Consider the following 16,117-nt stretch of genomic DNA (forward strand, 5'->3'; position numbering starts at 1 on the left):
TAGCAATGAATCTAACTCCATTAGCCTTATTTGGGAGCCCAAATGATGATTTGTTCAGTTGAAGGTAAACACCGAGTGATGTAATATGAATGTTATACATGTCCACAGAGATTGCCTCTCTGTGGGACTTGATACATCGGTGATACATCTCATAGAGTAAAATGACTCTCCTTCTGCAGAATAAAGAACGCGGCGCAGTTTTTCAGTTCCTGCCTCGTACCATTTAGTTGGAACCCAAGTCTGTATTTCCACTACAACCTCCCATGTTTCAACCATGGCTCAGAAGCTACCAGAACAGGATGTAGAATTCTGCAGGAGGGATGTGACCTCACCCACCAACCCCCGCCTTGCTGATGTTTGATTGGCTTCGGATCTGGTGACTGAGAAGGCCAATGGATCGCAGTAATGCTTGTCAAATCATCACATGGTCTGTGGACAGGGCCTCTGCCAGCCTGGAAACACTACAACTTGGACTGAGGGTGATCACTCAGGATCATTAAGGAGTGATTAGCATTCACCTGACCTTCTGAGGGGATGAGCGCACCCGAACCAATGCCAGGAAACTGCACCCCACAGCAGTGTGGAACCACCCGGCTCCTTCACTTTTAAACCAAGCACTCACTCAAGCCTGTAGGCTTCTTCAGAGGTGTCCCACATATGCATTCGCTTGAGGAGAATGTTGAGGAAGGATGGTTTATCTGACCATATCATATTTCTCCACTTCTAGGTAGTCCATTGCCTATGCACTTCGCACCACTGGACTTACAAATGCTCATAGCCAGGCCAAAATGAGTGGTTTATGTACTGCAACTCTGTGTCCATCTAGAGTGTGAGTGTCCACTGATTGAGAGTTGCTTGCCTAAAAATAATATGACCATGAGAATCCAGGAGCATGTGCTTCCGAGCACCATGCCCTTTGTTGACGTTGCCTTTCCCTTAGACTACCATGACACGATTTTACTGTTTGTCATGAAACATCGGTAAGTTCAGCGGTGTTCAACACTGAAGCTCCTGTCAATTACAGCTGTGAATCGCGCCTCTATCAAAGTCACCGAGGCCTCATATTGCTAGCTAGCCATGCTAGCCACCCAGGCCTGCTCAGCATTCTTATACATTCTTATACATGATTTCATTAACTGAGGAACCACACCTGCGTTCACTATACTTTGTACCACTCATTATCAAACCAATTTAACTTGTTGGCCATTACCTGCATATTTTCAATGTATAAAACATAAGCCTTATGTAAGTGCAATTAAAAAAGCGATAATTGGGTTTTTTAATCTTTCCCCCCCCACTTTTTTAATTCCTCCCCTCAATTTGGAACTTGTAACGAGTTACTGCTGTGCCACCCACACCCAGCAGCTCAACACACACTTCTCTGACGCACTTCTTGCCAGTCGGGGACAACAGTACACTACTCTCTACAGACTGCATGGAACAACGGGAGATGGTTAGCGCAGATTGAAAAAGAGTCATCTCCTGTGATGAAGACAACCGGTGGCTTGTGGGTGCCTGTTGTGTCACTGGGAGAAAAAAAGCTGGAAGGAAGCCTGGCCAACTTAAACAAAGTTTACCGACTGCGTCCTTTTGTTCTAGGCTCCAGATCACAGTCTGTTATACTGTAGATAGAGCCTTAGCCAAGGCTAGAATCTACCAGTGAATGTTGAAGCCAACTGAGCCATTAACATTTACCGTCAGTTATTGTATGATAGCCTAGTGGCTAGTGAGCTCAACAGTGGTGGTGCAAGGTTGGTGGTGCAAATCCCAGTGTGGCCAAAATCCGATCAGTGCATTACATTACATTACATCAAAGGCATTTGGCAGACGCTCTTATCTAGAGCGATGTACCGTTGATTAGACTAAGCAGGAGACAATCCTCCCATGGAGCAATGCAGGGTTAAGGGCCTTGCTCAAAGGTCCAACGGCTGAGTGGATCTTATCGTGGCTACACCGGGGATCGAACCACCGACCTTGCGGGTCCCAGTCATGTACCTTAACCACTATACTACAGGCCGTGCAGCTCTTGGGCCCTTGAGCAAGGCCCTTAAACCAACACTGCCCCAGGGGGGTCAGGCCCCTGCTTAATTGAATCAACTTTAAGTCTAAACAATTTAAGTCTAAACTATTTAACAGCTAAATAAGTACATTGTATCAATTTTGTGTATTTGTATATTGACATACAGTACAGTATACAGTACTGTAGGCCTATAACCGTTTTCCCAGGCCTACCAGGTTGAAAACAATGGCTATTCCTTTAAATATGTAAGCAAAACAGGTTTATTTTTCTTTTGTGCTATTTTGTGTGCCGTTCGCCCACAGACAAGCTGTGTGTGTTTACACAAAGTCTGGCCCATGCGTCCATCTGAGCCCATGAGCAACAGCTGTCATTACAGCTCCCCCAGCAGACTGTCACCAGCTCTCCTCGCCATTACAGACAGAAAAACCAAATACGGCTGTCGGTGTCGAATCTTCGTTTTCGCTCACGTTATGTCGTCCCCGAGATATTAAACTTCACATCTTCCTTTCTTTTCCGTTTTTAAGGGCCACCTACGGTCGTTCTCTTGAAGGAAATGAATCCAGGGAGAGCTTCCGTCTGGTTCTATCAAGCATTTACGAGCCAGCGTTGGAGGGGCCATTTGCTCCGAAACGTCCAACAGACGGTTTCCGTATGCTTTATTTTCTTAATGTTTCCCTATGTTTTTTCTATTTTCTTAACAGAAGTCTCTAGAAGTTTTTCCTCTAGCAGCTACTGACATAAAAATGTCAAATACTGACAGTAAGGTGAACAAGTGATTTTTTAAAAATGATATTTATATTTCTTTATAATTCCATCTCTATCATCATTTGTCATCATGTCAACGACGTCGTTGGATGTAACGCGCGAAAAGCTCGACTCATAACTCTGGAGTAATGAAGGCGATGATGCTGTCATTATTTCAACAATCTGTTCAAGAGATGGGAAATATTAACGTGTTATTATTTTCTCCAGGGAAGTATCACCTGACAAATCCGAACCGATCGTACTCCAATTCAGTCATAGCGTCTCCGGACTGACAGTTATTTTTAACGCTGTGTTTTAATTAGGTTTATATTAGCCTGTCTTGATAAGCTCGCAATGGGTGTTTATCATATCCTTGTGTACATCAAAACGGAAAATGAATAACAGGAAATCATACAAAAGGGGACCCAAAGCACACCCCCCGCTCTTTCTCCCTGAAATTATCTACATTCATTTCGTTTTTTATTAGAAACGAGCAACTTTTTTCAAAAGAAATATATAAATAACTGTTTCATCTCGTCCTACTTCATTTATTGTTACTCATTTCTTTTTTCATAATCGTGATGGAAACCATGCTGACACTTCCTTTTCGGTTTATCAAGTAAACCCAGGCACAATCACACAAATTTAATTTCTATAAATTACCATCTTTGCATACATCAGTCACACCGTGTAGCCCAGGCGTTTGAGAACGCATCTGCATTATTAATTCGATTGTCACTGCTCATTTGGGTGTCCCGCAACAGACCTGGTCCTGCCAAGCAGAATAAAGCATTAAAGTCGCAGAACCGTCCTTTACGCAAAATCAGATGATACACCTTCATTTTTTTTTCGCCTTTCAAAAAAAGAGAAAGCGTCATCATTATAACTGAGACAAATGCAAATCTCACACCGCGGTGAATAACTCATCTACCATGTCTGCTATTGCGCGGGGAGTTTAGAGGGGCCGTGTCTTTCAGAAGTTATGAGATAAATTGTGTTAATCTCTCTCACGTCGCTGTGCCAGCGTGTCCATACGTTGCTTTTCTCTTTTGTTTTAATGCAATACCTGCCGCGCAGTCATATTAACCTCAGTTACAGAACGTACAGTGGGCATACAGGCTTTCATGTACAGCTGGTGGTTCCTTTAAAAAGCATTTCACAACAGATTATGTACTGCAGCATGGAGCTGTGAATATAGACTAGACCCATTTATACTTAGCCGGGGGAGGTTATGTTGCCTTTACACCAAATCTTGGTATTCACAGGTTTCTAATGACGTCAACCCACAGAGGTATGTAGAAGGGATTAACGCTAGGACTTAAACTGCTGTGATTCTATAGCTTTTTTCAATGGAGAAAACACCACCACTTCTCCACTTTATCTGGTAGCGGTCAAATAATAGTTTTATCACTATCAGAATACTGTATTTTTACAATATCATCACTTTGTAGGAGGCCAGGTATAGTGAGTGTCACACAGGGAAGGTTTATGGTTTGAAAACAGTGGGTGAAACCAGAGACTAGACTAAGCATTCTTCCTGAGAGAGGATACTCCACCTGCCCCAAAATGAGGACCCAGAAAAACTACCCTCTCTGGAAAGGAATTATGATGTTCCCATTCGAACACATATGCCTCCCATATTAAACACTTTAATGTGAGTAACATTAGCATATTTCGGGAAGGACAGCATACTGTATATACAATCTTATCCTAGCTGCGACTTGTAATATTCCAAAACTCATTCTGAAATAGATGAATTTCCCCAGGGAGAGAACGCCTGTCACAAGTATACGCACCATAGGCTAATAGTTGCATAATCATTTTGTCACCTTTAGTTTCCACATGAACAACTTTAAATAGCATTCACTCACATGAGTTTTTTTTCCTCATTTATTTCTACAGATACTTAACTTTTTTCCTATTTTTAAGTACAACAACTCGGGTTGCAAGTACAAGAATAGTGTGAGACAGTTGACTGCTTCAGTGAACCTGAATGGTTCAGTGGTCATGAATACTAAAGGACAGGTGGCCAAATACAACCGACTGCGGCGGCCATCTTTGTGTGGCAGTCACCTGCACAACAGCCATTTTAGATTTGTTCCCTGGGTGGCCATCTTAAGACGCGTTTCACTGGACAAACAAACTTTGTATACACTGCATATGCTGGGGGCACTTGCAAAGAATAAACTTACAAGTGAGAATAAAACATAAAGTCAATATAACATGAAGTCTTCTGAAATTAAATCCAGGGAAAGGACTTGGTTGGGTGTGGTGTAAGTGGGTAGGTTTCCACAAGCACAATGAGTCAGCTCAGGCCTAATATCATACTGACCATAAAGCACATTTGCAGTAACCTACAGCCATGGCTCACAGTTCAAACCTGTTCACTTACCAATGCCAATCCTGTCCTGTCTTCCTCCCAAATCCATGTGATACACCATTGTAAAAAGTTGATGAGTCAAATGGTTGTGTGTGTCAGTGAGTCAGTGAGTCAGTGAGTGAGTCAGTCAGTCAGTGACTGCTATCAAGAGCCTATACATGATTATCTCTGGGACAATATTTCAGTAGCATTTTCATGTTGAAGATTTCTATTTTTGAAAATGCCTGGTGTTGGTAGAGCAAATATGGCAAAAATATAAGTAGATAAACTAAAATAACTGCCAGCAGTCTCTCAACGACTCTCCAGATACCAGAATTGAGAGTCAGAAACAACACAAACCTTGAAACCAAGATTCTTACCTTTCTTTGGGCTGTCCCACACCATGTTTGCCTAACATGTGTGTGTTCAAGTGCTTCTTCATCACAAACGCCCACCTGAACAGGAGACAGACAGACAGACGGACAGACAGAGAGCAGGAATGAGAGCGAATCAACACTTGCCACCGAACACCATGAGCTACATCAGATTATTTTCACCAAACATAGGCAGCTCCCTTTTTGGGAAACATTTCGGGAGATGAATTTGCAGCCGAGGACCGAAAGCGTCCGCTCTCACACCGTGGCGAACGCGGTCCCCCGAGCCGGGAAAATCACCGTCTCTAATGAAAACGGGAACAAACGAGCGAGGGAAATAACGATAATTAAAAACGAGCGGAGAGCCGGTGGGACTCGAGGGGCCGGCTGTGTTGCTCGTCAAAAAATCTCAGGCTTCGTCCGCTTACTGTCATTTAAAAAAAAAAGAGCCTTTCACACATCAGAGAGAGTGTCGTGGGCAACCGAGCTCTGTTCCATCCGCCCCCACTTTCTGCGGGCCAGCGCAACACTGGCAGGCAAACGCACGCTGTAGCTAGGCATGCCATAGTAAGGCACTGCATACACACAGAGCATGATACATGATACAAAAAGTAAAATCTACATACACTCACTGACTCACTGAGCACTTTATTAGGTAGACCTACTTATTCATGTGATTATCTAATCAGCCAATCGTGTGGCAGCCGTGCAGTGTAGATACGGGTCAGGAGCTCCAGTTAATGTTCACATCAACCATCAGAATGGGAAAAAAATTTGAACTCAGTGATTTTGACCGTGGCATGATTGTTGGTGCCAGACAGGGTGGTTTGAGCATCTCAGAAACCGCTGATCCCCTGGGATTTTCACACACAACAGTCTCTAGAGTTTGCAGAGAATATTGCAAGAAACAAAAAACATCCAGTGAGCAGCAGTTCTGAGGGCAGAAACACGTTGTTAATGAGAGAGGTCAGAGGAGAAGGGCCAGACTGGTCAAAGCTGACAGGAAGGTGACAGTAGCGCAAATAACCACACATTACAACAGTGGTATGCAGTCTAATAGTGCAAATAATGCAAAAATAGGTGTAATAAATATGTAAAAAAGGGCCCACTGATTGTATATACAGCAAAACAAGCTGTATTTCTTTGCACTTTTTCCAGAAAGAAGGCAATAAATACACTTCAAGAAACCTCTACCCACATAGTGTGGCTGCTTAAACTCGGCACATTCGAGTGACCTGGGCGATCGCTCCTACAACACAAATATGTAAGCGCCAGGAAACATCCAGTTCGCACGACCATAAACTGTCCCTGGATTCCTGCATTCATAAAACAATGATGAGAGCCTGGTTCAAAAGATAAAGGCTTTCCAGAATCATTAACATAACGTTGGCCAGCTAAAGCTGTGCTCGAACATGCTGGACTGGATGGATACAGTGGATCATGAGTAATATGCTTTCACTCAAAAACCCCAGCACCGCGCTCTGTGTCAGCACCCATCCCCAGCTTCTCAGACAGACGGAGAGAACCATAGCCAAGCACCCCACAATGCAGTATCCGTGTCTTAAACACCAACTCTGCACAATCTACTGAATGGCTTCTGAAAATATAATAACCGCATGACAGGCGTACCGGGCAAATATTATGGCATTTTGTTTCTGTCTTCTTTTATCCTTTTGCTTTTTAATTTCCCACTGATCATATTCTATTATTGCCTTTTTCTGTCAAAAAATGTGTGTGCGCGCATCCGTGTGTACGCGAGGGCGTTTAAGCTGGCCGTGCGCGCACATTGTGTGTGCTGTTTGCGGGTGTGTGTGCGCGATGGTGTGCGTGTCGGAAGTGTGTGTCTGTTAGCGCACGTGTGTGTGCTGTATGCGCGTGTGTGTGTGTGTGTGTGCTGTATGCGGGTGTGTGTGTGTGTGTGTGTGTGTGTGTGATGGCGTGCGTGTTGGACGCATGTGTCGCTTAGCGGCCGTGTGTGTGCTGTATGCGTGTGTGTGTGCTGTATGTGGCTGTGTGTGCTGTATGCGTGTGTGTGTGCAGTATGCGTGTATGTGTGCAGTATGCGTGTGTGTGTGCAGTATGCGGGTGTGTGTGCAGTATGCGTGTGTGTGTGCAGTATGCGCGTGTGTGTGCAGTATGCGCGTGTGTGTGCAGTATGCGCGTGTGTATGCAGTATGCGCGTGTGTGTGCAGTATGCGCGTGTGTGTGCAGTATGCGCGTGTGTGTGCAGTATGCGCGTGTGTGTGCAGTATGCGGGTGTGTATGCTGTATGCGCGTGTGTGTGCAGTATGCGGGTGTGTGTGCGCTGGCGTGCGTGTCGGACGCGTGTGGCTGTTAGCGCACGTGTGTGTGCGTGTGTGGTATTGCGTTAGCGGTGATATCAATCACGGACACCTGCAGCGCTCTGTACATGGCAGCGTGTAGCAGGAGCTGCTTTATGTCCTCAGAGCTGTCAGAGAGAGAGAGGGTAAGAGAGAGGTATGCAGCTGCAGGAGCATCGATCGCCATATTCTGCAGGGACGTGTGTACATTTCTCCCATAATGAGTGCACCTCTCCCTCTCTCTCCCTCTCCCTCTCTCTATCTCTCTCCCTCTCTCTACCTCTCTGTCTCACTCTCTCCATCTCTCTTTCCCTCACTCGTCCTCCTTCCACCCCCTCTCTCCCTCTCTTTCTCCTCCCTCTCTCTCTATCCCTCTCGCTCTCTACCTCTCTGTCTCACTATCTCTTTCCCTCTCTCCCTCCACCCCCTCTCTCTCCCTCCCTCCCTGTCTCTCTCTCCCTCTCTCTCTCCCCCCCTCTTTCCCTCTCTCCCTCTCTCTCTCCCTCTCCCTCCCTCCCTCTCTCTCTCCGTTAACAGGTCCAGGCGCAGTCGCTGATCTCTCCGTGTCCCTGACACGCAGGAAGAGAAAAGGCCCTCAGAGGCATAAAGGCAAGAGGAATTCTCCAATCAATACCGCAATCCCTTCAGCTGTCAGCGCCGTCGATACACGCAGCTAACCGTCTGCAGGACCGGGCCGGGGGGCGGACGTGCCGGGGGGGTCACACTGCGTCAGGAGAGCTCCACAGCCACCGCGCGCCCCTCTCGCCACATGCAGCCCACCGCCCGGGGTCCCGCCCAATGGTGACGCGCCCCCAAGGGGGAGCTTCTGTTGTCGGAGGGCGACACCGATACACTTCTCAAAGAATCACTGTCACGGCAACCAGCCGTCACACCCGTCAGACTCTCCCCCCCCCCCCCCCCCCACGGCCATATAAATATTCAAAGTGGTTGCCTCTGTATTTTTTTATTTTTCTACATTTAACCCCCCCCTCCATAATCAATCCGTCCATCCGGAATGTTTGCCCGGGAGGGCACTGGCGGATACAGCAGGTCCCGTTCCCGCACAAAGGAGAGTGATGAGATCAAACACCGAGGCATTCTGGGTACTCTCAAAAAGACCCGGGGGCAGTTGTGTGACAGCAGACCCTATAAATAAAGCAATAAACACATATATCCCGAATAACAGTCGTATTTTTTTTCTTCCTTTTTACCAAAATTAATTACAAAAAACTCGGCGGAAACATTTCGCCGTTCGTTGTTTAAGTTGCGGCGTAAAAAAGGGCTTGCAAACATTTCTGTTAATTATGTATTACAGCTGTCCTTCACCAACTTAATTACTAAGTGCTGAAAGGCAAAAGACTCCATTTGCATATGTACATGAAAGACATGGCGTATGCAAAAATATGCTTTTAATTAGCATTCTTTGATAGGGAGGGTTGCGAATCAGGCTGGCATGTGTAAGATTCTCATCTCCGTCCCTGAATTAATCCAGACGTGGCATGGCAAGGCTGGCAGTGCCCACTGGATGTCTCTGATGTGGAACTCCCGAAATAAATCACAGGCACGAGGGCAAGAGCCGTGCGTCTATTTAAACAAGCTGTTCATTCTCTACGCTCCTCACTTCTCGGCTACGGGTGCTGTCAAGTTATCACGGGGAAAATCTTTCCTCCGCGTCGCCTCTAGGGGGAAAACAACATAATTTGGTCCCTTTAAAAAAAATGATTGTGTCTTGATTATTATTATAAAGGAACATTATACGATGCCATTCAGCCTATCAATTTTTCAATAAATTTAACTAATAACGCTTTCTCGGCCTGAGGGAGGTTCCGTAATATCGTCGTAGTTAAAAAGGATGGTTTCGGATTTCGCATTATCCGCTGTAACTAATCGACATGCTACCCCTCGTTAGGTCTCCGACGCAAATAATGATGTACTGGCACTTTAATCATACGCCAGGAGAGAAGGCTGATTGTGTTGTTTATGATTCTTTTTTATTCGGAATGAAACGATCACTCGCGAAAACAGAACCGTTGTAAATAAGCTAAAAAGATTAAAGAGAACCTCAGACGTTTTTCGCTTTTTAATACATTGAAGTTCACCCGTACTGGATGTTTGCGATGTTGTCATCGCATGAAATATTAATGAGAGACTGTTTGCGGTGTAACTGTGTTGCAAATGCGCTGACCACACGAGCATCCAGTTCAGACTGAAGACAGTCCCCTTCGACCTCAGTCACTCCAAATATTAGCTTGTGGCTCAATGCTACATCTATCGCAGAGTAATTTCCAATGATTGAAAGGTACAAATATTTCATTACGCCAACAGTTGTGGCTCCCCTTGCATACCTACCAGATGTATTTATGATCTTTACTTTGTAAGTGACTCAAGAGAAGAACATCTGTCAACTTAATGTAATGTAGTGTAATGCAAGTATGATAGCATTTGCTGAAACCGACTCACTGAAGGAATAACCATGTTCGGTATTACATCATTAATACGTTTTGCCTGTAATAATAACGATAAAAGAACATCAGTGACCCGGCTTTCTTTGTTGTTTTATGTTACCATTGGAGATGACATATGAAAATGCACTTCGGTGAACAAGAACAGACCAGGCAGAGTCTCTAAATGTCACATGCTCCTTGCTGTTTCTTGCGGGCCGGTACATGCAGTATATAAAGATACTCTATTATCATAACCAAGATGACAGACTCTGTTCTTTATATTGAAAGTTCAGCCACTGCAGTCCCTTAGTCAATCACTTAAATGGAAACAGGAACTCCTTGGCCTGAGCAGGAATCAAAACAGACATGTAATGTCTCACTGGTGAACTGCATGTGCTGAAACAAACCGGGTACGCTGGGACACTGCCCAGGACAACAGATCCGAGATCACCTCACGCACCCCCGGTCATAGCCCCAAACAGTTAGGTGTGAAATCGCAACTCTGATCCAGGATCAGTTGCAATTAGGGGCGGAAAAAGTTCCAACGCAGGTCACAGGAAGTAGCCCGAAGAAGAGGGAGCTCATTCTCGACCAATAGCCGGCCGACGGAATATCCATTACAGTCCCTTCAGCATTCCACATGGCAAATGTTCTGGAGAAATCCGAACCCCTTTGAACTTCTTAAAAAGACTGAAAACAAAAACATTTCAGCGCGGCGACGGAGATTGGTTTTGATTAGGACCGTAAATAAACACAGCATGCTATAACTTCTCCTTTTTCCCCCCTGGTTGTTTGACTGCGAGTCGACAGGGAAAATTGCGCCCGGACGGATAATTGGGCCGGGGGTTTCAGGGCCCGCCGCGGTGCGGGGGAGAGGGACGGAGCCTCGCTGAGGGCCCGGTGCGGTGCAGGGGAGAGGGGCGGAGCCTCGCTGAGGGCCCGGTGCGGTGCAGGGGAGAGGGGCGGAGCCTCGCTGAGGGCCCGGTGCGGTGCAGGGGAGAGTGCAGGGGAGAGGGGCGGAGCCTCGCTGAGGGCCCGGTGCGGTGCAGGGGAGAGTGCAGGGGAGAGGGGCGGAGCCTCGCTGAGGGCCCAGTGCGGTGCAGGGGAGAGGGGCGGAGCCTCGCTGAGGGCCCGGTGCGGTGCAGGGGAGAGGGGCGGACCGCTCCGTCTCGCGGTCATTCCCCCGCGTTGGTCATGCGACGCAAACGACATCGGCACCCAGTGGCTCACACAGGAAACAGGAACTACGTCAGAGGAAATGCAACTACCGCCCCCAAGTTCAAGTGTCAAAACACACGCATTCACATAGACATTTTCTGCCTCGCTCTGTCTCACTCTCCCTCGCTCCATCTCTCTCTCTCCCTGCCCTTCTCTCCCTCTCTCGCTCTCTCTCTCAATCACTCTCTCTGGACGCGAGTCAGTTTCATGAAGGGTTAAAAGGACGTTTGAACATATGCCTCATCTCTTACGCTTCCAGCCTCCCACGAGGCACAAAGAAAACATTGCCATCGAACATAATTGTTCTCTGCGTGACAAAGGACACACGATTTCTGATGAAAGATAAAATGACAGAATTGCATACATTACAAATTACACCCTATAATATACATGCATGTTATTACGTTCATGAAAGCGGCAATCCTTTTACGATTCGTTTTCACGACAACAACGCTTTAAGACGCCTTCCGCGTAACTCCAAACGTCAGGTTTCATTACGTACGGTGCATCTACGCATCGTTTACATAATTCTCTCTCAGCGGTCACAGTATCTGAAGACGGAACGTTTGGAAGGCTTCAGAAACGAGGGAAGCCTCGTAATTTTACAATATATAATTATATATAATTTTCCAGGAATGGCCGAGACACCACGCCGACCGAAGTGTGAAATACCAGGTGATCTGACCTTCAGTCAACATATTGACTTCTATTAAATAATTTAGACTGGAGACCTATTAAAAGGCCAGTTCGCCTCCTGCCACGGCTCTGATGAATATGAATCCCGGGCATTTGAATGTGTAATGCGCTGAACCTCACACAGACCCCGTCCCATCTATCTATCTTAGGTGCTTCGAGTTACTGTTTAAGTGGACGGTGTCTTATCACAAATATTGACGCGCATCTGCTGATTGGGGAACAGTGACTCGGGGGGCGTGGGGGGGTACAGAGGCATCTAATTTATCATCCTCGTCGTCTGATTGGAATTCTTTTGAGGTCGAATGGATTTTAACTTGAAGCCCCGTGAATGACGCTCGCGTTTATAGAACTCCCCGTCCGCTTTTCGATTCGTCCCGAGACGGCCGCCCGTGTAACCAGGGGAAGAGAAGACTGCTACTACTGCTGCTGCTGAACTTTTGAGGACCTCTTTCTTAGAAAGGCTTCTCCTGACCCTATCAGCTAACCAATACCGATATCTCCTTAAGGCCAACCTGGCGGTTTGCGATCGATGTTCCTGAATGTTTCAACGTGATAAATATTCGGACTGTTCATTCCGGCTTTTCTTTACCCAAAGAAGTTCTGTGCTAAAACACACGTGCACATCTAAATCTACTTTGACAAAGAGAATATGTTACTTGCGGGGTTATGCAAGAAAACCACAAAGGAAAACTTCTTTCTGAATTCTAAAGGAACTTCTCTCTGCACTGGTCGACTCACCCTGATAAAAAAAGGCAGGAAGTGAAATGTAGATTTCCCAAATCTGAGTGCACACAGAGTTCAGAAAAGTATGTGCGGCCTTTCTTTTTCAAAGTGACAGTACTGTCCTTTGGTCTGTACCTCGGTAATGTGTGGTTGCTTTTTCTCAGTTTACATTACAATTATTTGATGCTTTATCCAAAGCGACTTACAGTTGATTAGAATATGCAGGGGACAATCCCCCCCAGGAGCAATGTGGGGTTAAGGGCCTTGCTGAAGGGCCCAACAGCTGCACAGATCCTACTGTGGCTACACTAGGACTTGAATTTTAACTACCGACCCACCAAGTCCCAGTCAAGCACTTTCGCCACTAGGCTACAGGCTGCCCCCCTGTTTCGTTATGAGAATGGAATTTAATTGAAAAAATCTAATATCACTCGAGCGTAACTGAAAAGGCGGGCAGCAGAATAAGAAAGTAAAGCGGGCTCGAGTTTTTCCCGGTCGTTTCGGAAAAACGGAAGCGCTGCCGAGAGAGGGCCTCGGAGAGCCCCGGGAACGCATCCCGCCGGAAAAACGCCGGGCGGAAAAAGACATCGAGCGAAAATGGGGGAGGCTATTTTCCATGCTACGCTGGTTCGAGGCGAGCAAATGGGAGTTGTGAGGGCGGGATGTCGGTCCCCCGCCTCATCTGCCAGTCCTAATGATGGCGTCCACCTGCTGTTTTACTGTCACAGCTGGAGCCGCTTTCCCATCTTCCCCGGCGGCGGCTGGGCCGCGCCCGCCAGCGCTCATCGCTCTCCGCGCCTCATTACTTTGATGAACTTTTTTTTACGGTCAGCGCGCGCGAGGACCTCGTTTCAGGACCGCGCGGCCTCGCCCGGGCTCCGCGCTCCCAGGCGGGGTCGGAGCAGGAGGAGCGATGTGTCGCCCCGGGTCTGGTGGCCGCTCGCCTCCCCTCCGCACCTCCCCGCGGGGCCTAGCTGCCTGGAACAGGTGTGAGGGGAGCGTGGAGGCTATCTTTCTCTTTCCCTGTCCTGCGGTTTCTCCCTAAGCTGTTGCTTCTTAAGAGGGGACCTGGGGTTGGGTGTCGTAAAAGAACCTTCTTGATACTTTGACTTTAGTGTCAGAATACCAAATTGTTCATGTAGTGTAGTGGTTAAGGTTAGGGTAGCGTAGTGGCTAAGGTACTGGGACCTGCAAGGTTGGTGGTTCAATGTAAATATAAAAAATAACTCAAAAGTCAAATTTTCTTCTTTTTCTTTTTTTCTTACATCCATTTGTTGTTTTTTTTAAGAGATCCAGGCCAATCCAATCCTTGGTTACTGGGGAATGCTTATTTATATTTACAGTATTTATACACATACAAATGTGGAACAGTTTGTCTTTAAGTTATCCCAATGGCCAGATAAATATTTAAAGCATTTCCCCTTTTGTTTTGTGTAAATAGGCGTTTTGCCATTCACCAAGTACACAACTCATGTTCCCTTGGTTCCCTCTCATTAAGAATAACTTAAACAGAGCACCTGCAAACGCGCACGCCAGGGCCTCCAATCCAAATCCAGCCCTGGTTTATTTTCTCCCGGTTAATTAGCTGAAAAAGTAGTGCTCCTGATTGGCCAGACTACTTTCACACCTGACTCCCAGGTAGGGAGGGTGGAAAACCAGCAGTTCTCAGCCCTCGAGGACCGGGAGTTTCTGATCTCTGAGATACAGTGTCTTCAGTACGAACAGACAAAGGTCAAATAATTGTTTTAGATTCAAATACCTTTCTGTGCTCCACTGATCTAGCCTGGTGCAATTGAGCCAATTGAGCCAACCAGAAAGCAAGAGAGAGCATTTTATAGGTTCCAATACACCAGACAAGCTCAGAAAAGCATAGAAAATCCTAAATAATTACGTATTTGACCCAGGTCTGATGGACAGCAAAGGAATCTTGATCATGACAATCAGTCATAAGAGCTGACACGTGCAAAGTGAGCTCATGGGCCGTAAGCGATTGAAAAAGTGCGGCACGGCGGGCCTACGCGGAGGAGATTGACGGATCCGACAGCGGGTGAATGCATGAAGCTAAACAGCCTAGCGCATCACTTTCAGGTAGAATGAGGAACATCAAGCTACCGGATAATCACACGATGACACGTGAGGAATCGTCATATCATATCAAGAGACTTCACAGACGTATGAAGGTACAGTACACCTGCAGAAATATGACAGGGATTAGAGTCTCAATCTCCACTGCCACTCAGGGACCGAGTGATGGAGGTGTGTTTGATGGGAAAAATTAAAAATGATCTAAAAATAGGCACGAAATATCACTTACATATTTCATGTGCTATAATATCTCCTGGAGGGGAGAGAGGGAGGGGGAGAGGGAGAGAGAGATAGATAGAGAAAAATAAAGGGAGAAAGAGAAAGAATGGCAGCACCGTCATTCTGCGTGACAGAGGAAAACTTGACTACATGTCAATATTACCTTGGCCCGTGTCTTCCAAGAAAGCCTCTTATGGAAATATCACCTAACGTAACAGCTTCTTTGAAAGTTGGGATTGATTTTAGACTATTTTGGAAAACCAGGCGCTTGATCTTCGCGAGCGTGGCAGACAGTTTATGAAAAAGGTAAAAGAGCTCTTTGTTTGTCGATCACTGTCATGGCTCTTACTAGGCCAGACATCACTTTTAACATTATGCAGAGGTGTCTGTATGTGTGAATTCTAACAGGGGGAAAAGAAGGGCACTCTTCTTCTCTCTTTTTTTCCGCACTTGCGCTTAAAGAGTCTGGCCCTGCTACACGCGTCTCTTGAGTCAGTCACTCTGAGGCTTTACTCAACCTGACAGGATGACTGAACGCGTGTTCACATTCGCCGTGACAGCTCGCCAAGACTAGGGTAACACCAAAAGACCGCTATAAAACAGCCCCAGCCTTATTTACTTTTTAAACGGCGTCGCGCGCGCGCGTTTCCTCTTGTGTAAATAAACGTCCAACTGTGAATGCCGTTCCAATATAATCTTCCTGTAATTGCGAGGAGAAAAACTGTATACTCCATTTTGTCACTATCATCCAATATAGCGCGCCGGACCTATATTAATCATGTTGACTTTATTTATTTCTATTATGCGCATACTCTGGTTAAAAGCATACAGTGCGTTGGCTGTGCTGTGCTAACAGTCATGAGCGGTTAGTTATCATGAGTCGACTGTATATTGCTGCGATTTCTCTGTCATCT

The 16,117-nt window shown here is 46.3% G+C and overlaps 1 protein-coding gene across 1 annotated transcript in view; it reads right to left on the reverse strand.

Annotated features, from left to right (window-relative positions):
• Positions 1-16,117, reverse strand: part of znf407 (zinc finger protein 407) — a 211,842-nt gene that overhangs the window by 121,019 nt on the left and 74,706 nt on the right. Inside the window, exon 4 of the mRNA XM_061242262.1 lies at positions 5,504-5,578. Within this exon, the coding sequence (XP_061098246.1) occupies positions 5,504-5,578 (75 nt within the window). The remainder of the gene's footprint in view (positions 1-5,503; positions 5,579-16,117) is intronic.

The sequence above is a fragment of the Conger conger genome, chromosome 1, assembly GCF_963514075.1.
Source record: "Conger conger chromosome 1, fConCon1.1, whole genome shotgun sequence".
Taxonomy (NCBI): Eukaryota; Metazoa; Chordata; class Actinopteri; order Anguilliformes; family Congridae; genus Conger; species Conger conger.